A 14,633-nucleotide genomic window follows, 5' to 3' on the forward strand; every position below is an offset into this window, starting at 1 on the left:
AACATACTCTATAACTGCTATTAAAAAGGCATTATTGTGTGGCATAAACATATCTGGGTTTGGAGTTTTCCTTATTTTGGACCTTCATAAATGGTCTGCAGTAGCGAGTGAAAGACGCCTCCTCTTGCTATTTTCATTCAGCGGAGTTGGAGAGGAGACCACTGCCATATGGGATTTGAAGCGGGTAGCCACCCCATTTTTGGCGCCCCGTGATTTGAAGCCAGGCCCTCTGCATGGGGACCACCAATGTGGTAAGGCCGATGCCTTTCTTTTTTTTCTTTTTCCCGTTGTACTGAAATTGAAAGTGCCAATAGTGCCGTGAGAATCTTGAGTTGCCTTGCGTTGACAGGCACATACACACGCACAAGTTTTAGCTTGAACTCAGGACCTGCACATACACACCCACGAGTTTTAGCCGCGTTCTTGGCTGAAAAGTTTCATGAGCTGAGGAGAAAGTATCTACCCTCAAAGCATCTATCATGGACAGTGAGAGTGAGAGAGAAGGAGACACACAATGGAGATAGAGATGGAGATGGAGATGGAAATGGAGATGACAATTTACATAATAGATGACCAGGCTAAATCTTTGAATTCATTTTATAAGTCTTCAACGAGAAACGAGAAAACTCTTCCGGAAGCAATTAAGTAAACGTGGAACGCTTTCTCGACTCAATTAGCATTTGCTTCGCACCACATTGGTAATTCGTGGAACGAGTAAACGAGCGGCTGAGAGGTGCTGTGAAGAAGCGATAGATTCAGTCGCGGGGAATGTAGCGTCTTGTTGATGGGTAACGAGGGAGAGTGAGAGAAGGGACGGAGAGAGAAAGAGACATAAAGAAAGTTGGAGAGAAAGGAGATGTAGAAGGTGGGAGAGAAGGGATGGGTGCGAGAGACGCGGACGGAGAGAGTTTGATTGCAGGTGTGAGGTCGAGGGCTATTAGTGAGAAGTGTGCCGTCTTGTTGATAGGTATGGCGCACGGCGAGCGAGCGCGCGAGCGAGAGAGAGAGAGAGAGAGAGAGAGAGAGAGAGAGAGGTGAAGCCGAAGGCAATATGAAAGAGCATTGCCCTTAGGGAGAGGACCCTTCACAGATAGTCCTCAATTTCTTGAAAAATGGAGCAAGGAAATAAACGATAGTGTGAAGTATAGACTATGGTACCCGGTTGATGCGGAGTTATTAGAGGGGAGACCTTGGTGAGGAGCTAACCGTGTGAGGAGGAATCGTGTGGACGGAAGAGTAATAATAAGACGAAGAAGAAGAGGAAGAAGGGCCGGGATTGGTGGGTTTTTGGAATCATCCAGGCAAGGAGCAGCAACAATCTGGGTTTTTGTACGAATGCGCTTAGAAAGAATCCCCGGGATTGGGGGACGGGCCTGCAACAGAGAGAACTTGGGACAACAAGTCTGAGAAGATATGAATTCCGGCGGCGAAGCGATGCGTTTCCCCACATCCAAAGTTGCTCGGATTATTAACGAAAGCATCAAAGATGTCGGACAGGCCGCTCAGGAGGCAGGGGCCTGTTGCCTTACAACAGATATCCCCGAGTCATCTTCTGCAGATGAATACCAGATAGACGATGGGTGGTTGATCGCCGCCAATCTACTGTTCGTCGGCCCCAAGATTGGAGAGGGAGCGCATGGCAAGATATATGAGGGCAAGTGCGTACAATTCTTCTCCAGAACACATAGAATCATTGAGACTCAAATCTGTTGGTCCAGACCTGTCATTTAGATAGACATCGAATAAGTCACTGATCAGAACCCAAAAGCTTCTTATGACTGAATTCTGGCCATATACCACACAATTACCAATGGATAATGAACTTGAGAGATCTACTAACAAACCCGTGAACGATTCGCAAATCAGCATGGCGGCTCATTGTGTAGTTGCTTAAAAATTGAGCACTTACCATTCATCTCTTACATACTTGTAGGTACCACGATGAAGAAGTTGCCATTAAAATCATCCAGCCTGGGGAGACACCGAAGGAAGTGGCCAAGCGACAATCACGCTTCGGCAGAGAAATAGCATTGCTGCAAAGAGTGCAGCACAAGAATTTGATCAAAGTATTCTTCTTGCGGACTAGCCCTTCCTTCTGCAATCCTTAAGCACGCCATCAACTAAAGAATGAGATCGTGCATGAAAGCAGAGAGAATCTTTTTTTGAACTACATATGGCACATTTGGCGCGCATAACTTTAAATGACACATATATGCCTAGAGTGGGCTGAGTGGTCTGCTTCCTAATTTGGCACAGTACCTAGACTCTTATAATTAGTCTAATAACTTGGTTCTAATCACTTTCTTGTAAAGCATACCTTCAGCTGTTTATTAGCCTGTCAATGGCTACCAGTGTGTTCTAGAATAGGCAATTTCTGTCTTAATTCATCACGAGTTTTCAACAGGACCCATGTTCCTAGCAGAGTCCACTATTTTCAAACGTGCCCTCCTGCTGTAACTTATTCCTCATTTGTTTAATTTTTGCAAAATATCTTTTTTCTAATCAAATATTTACTTCTTATCTTTTGCTATACATCTAGTACATGCCTGTGCTTTCAAAAAGATAAAATCTTTCACAACAAAGTAATTATGGGTGGATAGAGTCCTTATCTATTTGTTGACACCCGCGTCTATGACGAAAAATGTTTTGAATCTTTGCACCATTTTCATCAATTCATTAACAAAAACTTGTAAGGTGCTCCAAAACCTCAGAGATGGAATTAGCCAGGTTGAGTTAAACTTTTCTTTTCAAAAGGGTGTACGAATTGCTACAAAGGCTTTGGCAGTGGTCCATCTGAAGTCGCAACTCACTGATATGATTCCATTGAACAGTTCATAGGAGCATGCAAGAAACCAGCAATGGTGGTAGTCACAGAGCTTCTGAGAGGTGGATCTCTTCGCAAGCATTTGATGAGCATAAGGCCTGGTCGCCTGGACCTTCAGTTGGCTGTTAGTTATGCCTTGGATATTGCACAAGCCATGGATTGCCTTCACAACTACAGTATCATCCATCGTGATCTCAAACCAGGTATGTCGCTCTTCTATCAGAGCTATGCCCACATAATCATTGAATGTCTACAAGTTCTTTTACATGAATCTGTCCAAACATAGAATCCACAACTGTGCAGATGGGTGAAGCTTTCAGCTAGTGACCATGGGCTCAACGCTATACAGTGATTTCATGTGGAGGTATTGATAATATTTGATAATTCAGTAGCCGATGAAACAAAGATTGGTGCTATTCCAAAATGAAAGAATAAGGGTCTAAAAACTTGCTCAGCTCATAGTCTGGATGTTCTTGTTAGAGGTCAACATCTCCTGATGTCACCTAGAGAAAGGGCCTTGCTTGTGGGTGTGCCCGCCCAATGAGTGAGCGTAGCGTAGAGATGGAGAGCCTTTGTTGTGGTGTGCCCGCCCCCCGTGAGAGTAGGTTAGAGTGGCTATCCGGCCTCTTGCGCATTGCCACGGAGGTCATGGAGTTTGCCAGGCGGGGTACGGAGGTGTGTGGGCAGATGTGCCTTCTGGGGCTGTCCTTTAGGTGCCTCTGAGAGCCCCATTTATGGGCTGTGGAGCAGAGGGTGGGTCCACCTTGCTGGCTTCAGCCCTCCATGGGCTGGGGGGGCTTGAGCCCTATACATAGGGCAGTGTGCAGCCCCTTAGCTGGCCAACTCGGAGGCTGGGGGGCTAGATATAGGCTCCCCACATGAGCATTCATCACTTCAGTGCGGTGCCTGGCAGAGGTGCAGAGCCAGCCCACAGTATCACTCGAGGAGCAGGGTAGTGGAGCAGTTCATCCACTCCCTTGTGCTCCCATTCTCTTGGTTGTTGAGCTGTTGGTCTGAGCTCTCGAGCAGCCCATTGGTTCCGAGGCTTTTCCCTAGTTGTAGTGGGGTTTTCTCCAGCGATCACTTGCAGTTCTCCTGTGCCTTTCTCTCCTTTCTCTCCTCAGTGTGGTGTGTGTGTGAGTCTCTCTCTCTCTCTCTCCCCCCCCACATTCATTTCCGCTGCACTTGTCACATGGTATCAGAGCCACAGTTGGCTTGAGACCCAAGGAGCGGAGGGAGTGTTGAGCCAACACACAGAGCGGAGTATTAGGGTGCTGTTCGGAGGTGTCTTATAGGAGGAGCGTGTGCAAGGAGGGGACTGTTCGGATGGCCAGCAAAGGGGTGACTTTGAAGTGTGTTTTCAAATCAGAGAGGAGGTGTTCCCGAGGGACGGAAAGCGAGGTGTGAAGGTATATTGGGCTGTCAGCCCCTTCATCCTCTCCTTCAGCCTTCTCCTTTCTTCAACCTTCAGTTCCCTCTATCCCATCCACCTTCTCTTTCAGTTCATCGTCCTTTTCACTCTGACATGGCAACTTTGATCGAGATGGCAGAGAACAAGACTAGAATTCCAGTGTTGCCTACGTTCCAGGTTGACCAGCAGTTGGATGGGCTCGATAACAGCGTCTGGCAGGTGATGATGGAGTCTGTGTTACAGCCATACAACTTGGCAGATTTCATCTTGATAGCTGTCGCCTGACCAGATCTCCTGGCGAAGGACCTTGGCACCGTGGAGCAGCAAGAGGCCGAGACCCTGTCTCGACTCTGGGACCATGTTAATGCCAGGGTAAGATCATTTATATTTCTTAATTGTACTCCTCAGGTGATTAATTATGTGAAGCACATGATAGTGGCCAAAAGTATATGGGAGCATTTGGCGTCTATGTATAACTGAACCTCTCCCATGAAGAGGGTCTCACTGGAGGTCCAGATGAGGTTGTTGGATCCCAAGAAGTCTTTTGTCGATGTCAACAAGTTACAGGAACTTAAGCAGGAGATCCTCCAAGCAGGGAATCAGATTTCATCAGAGGACATGGCCATAACTCTTTTGTCCCAGTTATCCTCTCAATATGGGGCCTTCTATTCGTCCTTGATCACCAGTGGTAGGGTGAATGAGTTGATTTGGGAGGAATTGGTCCCCTTGGTGCTTGACCAAAAGGAGCGCTTCGTCGATCATACCTACGACAGTCAGCCTGAGGCTTTGACAGCTGATCAGAAAGGCAGAAAACAGTTGGCAGCTGAGGAACATGAAGCTCTCAAGGCATCCCGTATGTGGCATCAATGTCCCCAATTGAATGCAGAGGGATCCAGTAACGGGGTGGCCAATAGTGTGATTGTTGTAACCATGTATACTCCAGCCTTTTAGTAGCACTTGGTAGGAGCTGCCAGCAGGCTTTCTGGATCTAGATGGAGGATTGCTTGCTTGTTTGCGGCAGCTGGACCTGCCGATCAGGTGCACCAAGCAGGGAGTCATTTATCGAGGCAGGCTTTCAGGCAGACCTCGAGCCACAAGGAGTTGTTCCCACTGACTCAAGTGGTAGTATGTTACTAGTTTGTATTTTGTTTGGACAATGTGACCTAGCAAATCCAAAGGGGGTCTCCCAATGTCCTGTTGGAGCAATCATCTGATGTTGCTGGAGATATGGATGGGTCAGTAGATTGCCAGTGCGGGAACCCTAATACAGTTGATTGATCCTTGTGAGCTGTTGTATGCCCGTTGCCATTGGAGCATTGAAGTTCATCAATCTGGTGACAATGTACCAGTTTGGACTTGAGAGGGGGCTTTGGAGGGGGCTATCTAGCAATGTGATACAAGTGCCCATGCAAGGAAGCATACATTGCACCGGTGGCAGTATCAGTCGGATTATTGTTCCAGAATCGCATCTGTTCGAGTTGGGTTGTTGTACCAGATGACCCAGTGTATCAGTTTCAGACCAGAGTGATCCTAGCACCAGTGGCCTGGGAGCAACAGTTCCAAGTTTCTAGTGATTGTGTTGAGGCGGTTCGTGCCAAGAGGGGGCTTCTTCGACAGTACCTGTGGCGGTCTTTAGCGGTGGAGCATCACACGAGAGCATCACACGAGAGATTCCTCCAGTTGTTTCAGCGTCTCTATTCCATCGAGGAGCTGAGAGGGGGTGTTAGAGGTCAACATCTCCATGTCACCTAGAGAGAGGGCCTTGCTTGTGAGTGTGCCCGCCCAGTGAGTGAGGGTAGCGTTGAGAGTGAGGGCCTGTGTTGTGGGTGTGCCCCCCCCCGCGTAAGAGTAGGTTAAAGCGGCTGTCCAAGGCCTCTTGCGCGTTGCCACGGAGGTCATGGTGTTTTCCAGGCAGGGTCCTTCAGGAGCCTCTTAGAGCCCCATTTATGGGCTGTGGAATAGAGGTGGGGTCGGCCACCTTCAGCCCTCCATGGGCTGGGGGGGCTTGAGCCCTATACATAGGGCAGTATGCAGCCCTTTAGGCTGGTCGGCCCACCTAGGCCAGGTCGGCCTGTTTGGAGCAGGGGCTCAGCCTTGTGCAGCCCTATAGAGGAGGCTGTAAGGATCGGCCCTCTAGGGATGTGGGTTGGTTGGTCCATGTAGGCAGCTGGTGGGCGTTGCCTCTTGCTGGCCAACTAGGAGGCTGGGGGGCTATATATAGGCCCCCCCCCCACATGAGCATTCATCACTTCAGTGCAGTGCCTGGCAGAGGTGCAGAGCCAGCCCACAATAGCACTTGAGGAGCATGGTAGTGGAGAGCAGTTCATCCACTCCCTTGTGCTCCCATTCTCTTGGTTGTTGAGCTGTTGGTCTGAGCTCTCAAGCAGCCTGTTGGTTCCAAGGTTTCCCCCCAGTTGTAGCGGGGTTTTCTCCAGAGATCACTTGCAGTTCTCCTATGCCTTTCTCTCCTTTTTCTCCTTCTCAGTGTGGTGTGTGTGTGAGGCATGCTCTCTCTCTCTCTCTCTCCCATTCATCCCCTCCAGTATTTCCTCTCTGAAAAGCCAAATCCATTGGAAATAAGAAGAATAGTGGATCTCAATTTTCTGCGCATATGGGAAAACAAACAAAGTTAGTGGGCCGCTACTTTGGACAAGATTACAATAGGATTGGTAGCTTAAACAGCCTGTTGCCAAGGCAAGTCACTCCTTACTGGATAGTGTGCTTTGGCAACATAAGGCTACTTGCTATCTCTTACATCCAATGAGCAGATGATATTCAAATAAAATGACCAACGTTGCATACTAACAGTACATATGGCATCTGGCATTGTGTAGCTGTAAACCAACAAAAAGGCATCAAAACGCCTTGAGTTTTGACTCTTGGGCCATGGCGATCACATGCTATTCGCGTGAGTCGTGACATGGACGAGGTTTTCAAGTGGATCATTGCAAACGCATCTCCCTGTATAGCCATGACCCACGTTGAAGGTTCCACTTTGAATATCTACCATTGACTATTCAATTTTTAACACGTTAAAACTCACACTGAGCCTTCTAATCTCATAATTTGAAATTCAAAACTGTGGTGACCCATGTCACAACCTCCATGAATCGTCCCAAATTTAATACGTGATGAGTGTATTCACTAACAATTCATAATAGAAGACTGAGATACATTAAACAAGTGGGAAGACAATTTTCAAGACTTATCATTCTGCGAAATACATACATGCATACATATATATATATATATGTATGTATGTATGTATGTATGTATGTATGTGTATCTATATATATATATATATATATATATATATATGATATATGAATTTTGTGTGGACAGCTTATTATTAGGAGATCCTAGTGAATAAGGCGTCACTGAAGCAGTCTCTGCCTTCTCTCTTCATTCCGAGCCACCTCCCCTCCTCTTGTTTCCTGCCCACCCTAACTTCTCTTCTTACCCGCTCTTTCACAAGAGCAAGCTTTCCAGAGATGGCAAGTCTACGTGAGATGGCTGAGAAGCCAGCTGTTTTACCCACATTTGGAACAGACCGTTAGTTGAATGGAAATACTTACAAAGAGTTGAGAGTGATGATGGAGTCAGTATCGCAATCATACGACTTGGCCAATTTTATTCTTGTTGGAGTTGTAAGGCCGTATCCGGAGGAGGAGAATCTTGGAATCATGTATCGGAAGGCGTGGTACAATTATGGGATTGATTCAATGCTCTAGTCCATCCCTTTATCTTCCTAAATTGTAACTCCCAGGGTGATAAAGCATGTGAAGCACATGACGCTGGTCAGAAGTAGTTGGGAGTATTTGGCGTATGTCTACAAGAGGATGGTCCCCAATGAAGCGTGTCTTCTTGGAAGTACAAATGCAATTGTTTAACCCCGCAAAGGCAGCTACAAGTCTTCTTTCTCTCGCATACTCCTGTCTTTCTTCAAAATTCTCTTCTTCTTCTTCTTTCTCAGGCTCCTATTCCAGCATTTTCTCAGCACCTCTAAATCCAAATATGTTAGAGAATATAGGCTTGTACCATAAAGCTTGCTAGACCTCCCAAACAGCAGAACAATGAACAACAATGGGAGAATCTTGAACCAAACAAAAACACTTCTAAATCCAAATTTATACAACATGTGTGCATAAGAAACACTCTCATAAAAGACACCTAGATCTGAGATTGTTAACTGTAGCAAATACAGCGAGATATATTGCACCAAAAGGTGGTTCATTTACTGCAGAAGTAGACAAAAGTGTTTAATACAACAAATTGTACTAGGCTGTCTTGTCCTTTTCTTGTAGGTGTTTCTTTCCACAATTGATCTTGTTCCTTCCGGTACTTTCTTTGAATTGAAATTCTCTGAAGCAGCACTTCAAGGGAAGTAGGAGGATGAAGTTTTTGGAATAGGATCCCCACCACTCTACTTTTTCCGTCCATCCCCCACCTCCACCACTCAAGGTAACCATCTCTCTACCCCTCTCCACCCCCCCTTTCACCATCAGCCCCTCCATCTCTCTACCCCCTCCACCCCCCTTTTTCCCCTCCACCCCACCATCTCTCTAAGCCACTGTTGGGCACTGATGACATAAGTGGGCCCTGGGGATGCTAATGCTCTCTCACTTTTTGAGCACTCTGGCATCTTCTCTACTTCTGCGACCTCAAGAGCTGCACTCTTGGGGGCTGAAAATAAGGAAAGGTGGGCGGCAAGAGACAGGGGCATAGATGAAGGTAGGGGCATAGAAACTCAGTACGAAGACTTCGTATACATGGATGCTCAAGAGTGTGTGGGTGTCTGGATTTGTCTGTGTGAGAGCATATGTTTATACTATGGTCTACACCCACTGTCGGGCGCTGATGACGTCAGTGAGGATGTCATAGTAGTTAGTCCCTGCTATGCGATGGCGTTTATGGTTTTCAACCTTATCAATGACTATCATGAGATTGAAACTGCACTATGTTGTGTTTTTAGAGGATGAGTTTGGTGGGCATGTTCCTGGACTCATCTAGGTATATGAAGGTAGGAGAGCTGAACAGGTGGCAGAATTGCATAATCTCTACTATTTCGAATCCCAATGCTAGAATGGGTTGATCTAAGCATGCACAGGCGCTTGGCAAGGAAAAAGGTGAATCTTAGCTGGCTGGTTGGATCAATCAAGAGCCAGAGCAAGAGCAAGATCAAGAATGGCGAGAGAATAACTTGCAGCTGCCAGAGGATGATCACTTGAACTGAGAGAATTGAGTTAGAATAGAAATGTAAAGGTTGAAAAGTTGTAAAGCTAAAGAAAACAATGAAAAACAAAAAACAGTTTTTTGCTTTTACTTTGGAATTACTTTTGAGATAATACATTTTTAACTAAGATAGATTATAAATAATAATAGTCAATTGATTGATTAGATGTAAAGTCTTCCCTCTACCCATGCACAAAATTAATTAAACATTAGGCCTAGAACAAACATTTTATCCTAATGTTGCTAGGGCCATAATTAATGCTAGAAAGCTTGTATTAACTCCAAACTGAAACCAATGGTTAGGTCTTGATGTGCACTATCTAGAGGACATGTGAGTGATTAAGGTAATCTTGAAGAAGGTATGTGAGGTTTTGGAGATTATATTTGTATTATAGGATAACTCTTAAGTAATCTCCTTTTGACCTCATCAACCTAGAATCATGGCCTAATACACCAAGTCTCACCTCCATGGGCCAGTGGGAAAGTGTTAGATTTTGGTTGAATGGTGTAAAATCCCTATTGGACATGAAAATTCTATGGATCTGCGAAGAATCTTATTCTTGTACAACATGCTGATAGGTAAAATCAAGTGGAGGGTGATGTGGTAAAATGAACAAGCCTTACACTCTGTGGAATTCACCTCATGCACTATCTTCCAACATCCCATCGTATGGTGTAATTGATTGAGCACTATAAAAAGTGTAAGTTGTGGCTATCATCATGGAAGGTGCCTTATGTGGGGACATCATAGATTGAGATGCGATTTTGTCAGCATGTGAACCTTAAGAGGGATGATGGGATTTTGGAGGGGGCCAGCCTTGTATTATGCTGCCAAATGTGTCAAGGACAAGATAATGGTACAGAGGAGATAGTCGAACCCCTAATGACGTGGAGAAATTGCCTACAAAGTGGAAGTCTACTTCCACTTCTATCCCAAGGGAAATGAGGATTGAATCAATTTTACTAGTGTGCATTTGCAGGATTATGCCTATAGTTGGTGGCGCTACGTGGGATTCAGCACCACGTGAACTGACCTTGAAAACCTCATGGTTTATATTTTGTTTTCTGGCACATCTTGGAGCAATACTTGGCTGAGTTTTATGCATTATCCCAGACTATCATAGGCCAAGGATATCTACTGCAATTTTGGGTCTTTTTCTATCATCTACTCAAGGATTGCACCCTTCCCTGTCATCTGATGTGAGGGCCCAAGAATCTCAAACCATTTGAGGGAGCTGCCAGGTTTGGGAAGGTTTTTGAGACGAAGTATACAAAACAAATAACTGGGAGCAGCACTTATGAGAATGGATTGAAGGCTGAGAAGCAGCCCAAAATGCTTGAATGGCATGACAAGAAGAAATATAGTAGCTCCATTTCCCAGACATCCGACAATACTAGGTAACAAAATGCCTTATGTGAAAAATACTAGGTAGCTGTGTCAAGTGCGAGATGCAAAAATTTGCAGCCAAGGGTAATGTAGCACCACAAAATCAGGAATGAAGAAGCATTCAAGGCAGTAGGAATAGGTTGAATTTAGGCTTCAAATATGATGAGAAATTGACTCGCGATCAGAGGAATGTATGCAACATGAAGAACATTGGGACAATCAAGTTAAGCATGATCGTGGAGTTGTGTGATCATGACGAGGAGCTTGTGGGAGCTTCTAGAGTGACTCATGACGAGACTATTAGTGCCCTAGATGCAATGCAATGCTCAGAGCTTGGGCCGAGCTCGTCATTTCCATTTCTCTCCATCTTTCCTTTGGCAGTGGGGTAGTAAGTGTAGTGCATGATACACATGCACCACATTAGTAGCTCCACATGTTATCATCCTGTGATTGCTTGGAAACATGTGAGAACATTGGGACAAAAGGCCTTCAATTATGCAGACTTTGGTAGAAACCTAACAATTCATGGAAAGTTATTCTTAGTAGCCTTTGTTGTTGCACTAATAAAAAGTTTGCTTCTTTCATTTCTAGTCCTTCAGGACATTTCACTACTGTTGATACTTCTGTCCTTCCTACTAGTTTTCTTTTTAAAAGGCATATCATTTTGACTTTCTTTTTTCAAGGATTCATGAATATTAAAAGCCATAGAGGAAGGAGTTTCAAAGTTTGCTATCCAAGTAGAAGAATCTTTAGGTGTCCAAGGTCTCGTATCACATTGCAAATCAACATTTTTCAATCGAGTTTTGCTTTCAAACTAAGAGACTTTCCCTTGGTTCACACCTTTGATAGTGGCTGCTCTCTCTCTTCATGGGCTGAGACATCCTTGTGTAAATTCCAACCAAAGATCATGATTTCTTATGTAGACAAATGCTCAAATAATATTGTCTTCAGGTATAAAAAGTTTTATTTGTAATCTTTGTTAGGAGAAGTAAACTCTTCAGCCAAAGACGTATACTACTGTTTCTATGCTAAAATGTTATGGTTTTCCTAAAGAGTTTTGTGAACTTAATTGTTTAGCTAGTGGAAGACATGGCAGTTCTTAGATATGAACATTACCGAGTCTTCTTTAGATATCTATGATAAATGACAACAACATGAGTATGCGGTGCTGAATATCATACGAATGCCGCACATTGACTCAAACATCTATGTGGAGTGATTACTTCCCAATTCTATAGGTTCTCTCATCTTTGCACAAGACTGAGTGCCTTTATCTCTCAATTTGGTATTACTTCTTTGAAAGGGTTGTAATACAAGAAAAGCAATGAAGAAACTCTGCTCTGTTCTATGCCATAATCATTGTATCTTTGGGTGTTTAGGATCCTTGAATGTAGAATCAAATGGGGAGCTTCAATGCCGTTTTCTTTTTGGTTCTTAAGCTCGGCTTATTTTTGGAGGTTATTTACTCTTCAGTATCAATTTAGCTTTGGTTTTCCCTACCCCCCTTATTTATTATTTGTAAGATTTAAATAAGTAAATAAATAAATAAGAAAATGATGATCATAATTGTTTCCTTGTGTTTGCATGAGTGATTTTTTGGCATTCTTGTATGGGTGTTGGTTTATCTTTGTTTCCTTGTATAAGTACTCATGTTTCTTTTGTTTTTGATCAATAAGCTAACTCAATTCTCTCTCTCTCTCTCTCTCTCTCTCTCTTCTTTTTCTTATTTTCTTCTTCATTATCCTCCTTTCTTCCATCGAATTTTTTGTTGTTTGGGTTGGTATTTTAAAGCTTAGTAATCACACAGGTTACCCAAGAGATTCAGAATCCTTTGAAACCAAGCGGGCAGCTTATGCTCGGGTACTGATGAGAGCATGCGCATAACTTTTTTCCTTTTTCCCCCCCGTATGTAAGAGCAGATTTATGAAGGTATATCCATGGAGTAAACTAGGCCTGTTAGAGAGAGAAAGAGAGGTGGCATTAATTGCTTGGGTGTCAAGTTCTGCATTTTGAGCTGCTAATTCAATTAGTAGAGTCTTTACAATGGGCCTGTTCTGCACGCAGATAACCTGCTTTTAACAGCTGACTTGAAATCAGTCAAGCTAGCAGATTTTGGGCTTGCAAGAGAGCTGACATTGACAGAAATGATGACAGCTGAGACAGGAACCTATAGATGGATGGCTCCAGAGGTCTCTTACTTACCCACTTCTCTTCTGTAGTTGCTTTCTTCTTGATGGTATCTGTTACCTGGCTTGTATTGCCCATTTATTGTATCTATTTTGGTGCTCTTTCTTCTTTAAATGTATATCAATCCCTAGACATCCGTTTTTGTAAAATCACATCTCCTTCCCACCCTCTAATGAGCGGGGCTGACTTTTGTGGGTTTCTTAAAACCATGCAGCTGTACAGTACAGTGACTATGAGGCATGGTGAAAAGAAGCATTACGATCACAAAGTAGATGTGTACAGTTTCTCTATAGTTTTATGGGAGCTATTAACAAATCGCATGCCTTTTGAAGGGATGTCCAATTTGCAGGCAGCCTATGCAGCTGCTTTCAAGGTATCACACCCCATATTGATGACCATGTAGGCTGTGACTCTGCAAGTAATGTCCAAGCACTGGATGCTCTTTTGTTAGGTATTCATAATCCCTCAAACAAGAGTATATAAAGTCCATAATCTAAAAAAAAGGAACGAAGTTTGTTTCATGATTCCTTTTGACTGTAAAGTTGCCATGTCACTTTGCATGTGGGCAGGGAACAAGGCCCACCCTTTCTGAGGAGCTGAACCTTCCAGAAGATCTTGTATTCATCATGCAATCATGCTGGGCTGAAGATCCTCATGTTCGACCTAACTTTGCTCAGGTTGTGCGCTTGCTGAACTCTTTCCTCTCAACGATTCCAGGACCACCAGAGAAGCCGACTTTGAAGCTGCAAATGGTTTCGAAAAGCATGCCCATATCAAGGAAGCTATCAAGCAGCAGCTCTTCAAAAGTGAAGCAAGTTGACAGTAGCAGTCCCAATTTGTCAAGCAAATCAAGACGGGCTCTTTCTGTTATTTTTGGTCGCTGCCTTTTTGCAGGGACAGGTGAAAGCCTCATGTAGTCGATGTCGATTTTTTCAACCATAGCTATGGCCAGACTGCTTGTGCAGCACTTCAGAAATTCTGTATGGATTTCATAATTTCCCATGGTGATGGTTAGTATACTGTTCTGTCCAGTGGCTTTCACATGAGGCAACGTTATTAGCTCTCTGGACTCTGCAACAAAATATCACCATTTGCTTTGTTTTGTTGACATTATGGACTTACCTAGCTGCTATATCCAGCTTAAGAATTACATTATGCACCTATTTTGGGCCCTTGGAACGGGGTAGACTATTTTTGGGTCTAGATAAGGCTAGCTTGTGTACACTAGAGACCTTGTGTATGTACTATTCAGTCTCCAAAGTGGAAAGTGGATAGCTATTTAAGGATGAGAGAGTTGCCTGTAATAATGGTGACTAAGTGCCATTATTTCTTTAACTGCTTCAAAACTTGAAGACCTGAGGTATTACTTTTCCTGGAATCTTTTTCTTTTTTAGGCTTTCATTGGGATTGATTTTGGAAGGAGCTTTAGACAATCTTTGAGCAAAGGATTTTGTGTGTGTCAAGTTGGTATAAGATAAAATAATCATACACTCTGCTCGTTGTGATCTTGTAAACCTGAAAGTTAAATCTCAAGCAACCCTCATATGAAAATTGCATGAGGTGGAAGAGCTTGAGGCGTTTTAATTAGCTCC

The 14,633-nt window shown here is 44.0% G+C and overlaps 1 protein-coding gene across 1 annotated transcript; it reads left to right on the top strand.

The window, feature by feature from the left end:
* Positions 1–642: 642 nt before the first annotated feature.
* Positions 643–14,432, top strand: LOC147887478 (serine/threonine-protein kinase STY13-like). The gene is made up of 6 exons (XM_087394103.1): positions 643–1,658; positions 1,934–2,066; positions 2,832–3,027; positions 12,919–13,043; positions 13,256–13,414; positions 13,611–14,432. The coding sequence occupies exons 1-6, from the start codon at positions 1,414–1,416 to the stop codon at positions 13,956–13,958; spliced, it is 1,206 nt and encodes a 401-aa protein (XP_087250229.1). The 5' UTR covers positions 643–1,413; the 3' UTR covers positions 13,959–14,432.
* Positions 14,433–14,633: the final 201 nt, after the last annotated feature.

This window comes from Dipteris shenzhenensis, chromosome 23, assembly GCF_047967505.1.
Source record: "Dipteris shenzhenensis isolate YYH24624 ecotype China chromosome 23, Dip_SZ_1.0, whole genome shotgun sequence".
In the NCBI taxonomy this organism is placed as follows: Eukaryota; Viridiplantae; Streptophyta; class Polypodiopsida; order Gleicheniales; family Dipteridaceae; genus Dipteris; species Dipteris shenzhenensis.

Bases quoted from the DNA above. Each gene is read 5' to 3' on its own strand.
- LOC147887478 (XM_087394103.1), top strand. From the start codon at position 1,414: ATGAATTCCGGCGGCGAAGCGATGCGTTTCCCCACATCCAAAGTTGCT. The intron at 1,659-1,933 runs GTGCGTACAATT...ACATACTTGTAG, and splicing joins GGCAAGATATATGAGGGCAA to GTACCACGATGAAGAAGTTG. The intron at 13,415-13,610 runs GTATCACACCCC...GCATGTGGGCAG, and splicing joins CCTATGCAGCTGCTTTCAAG to GGAACAAGGCCCACCCTTTC.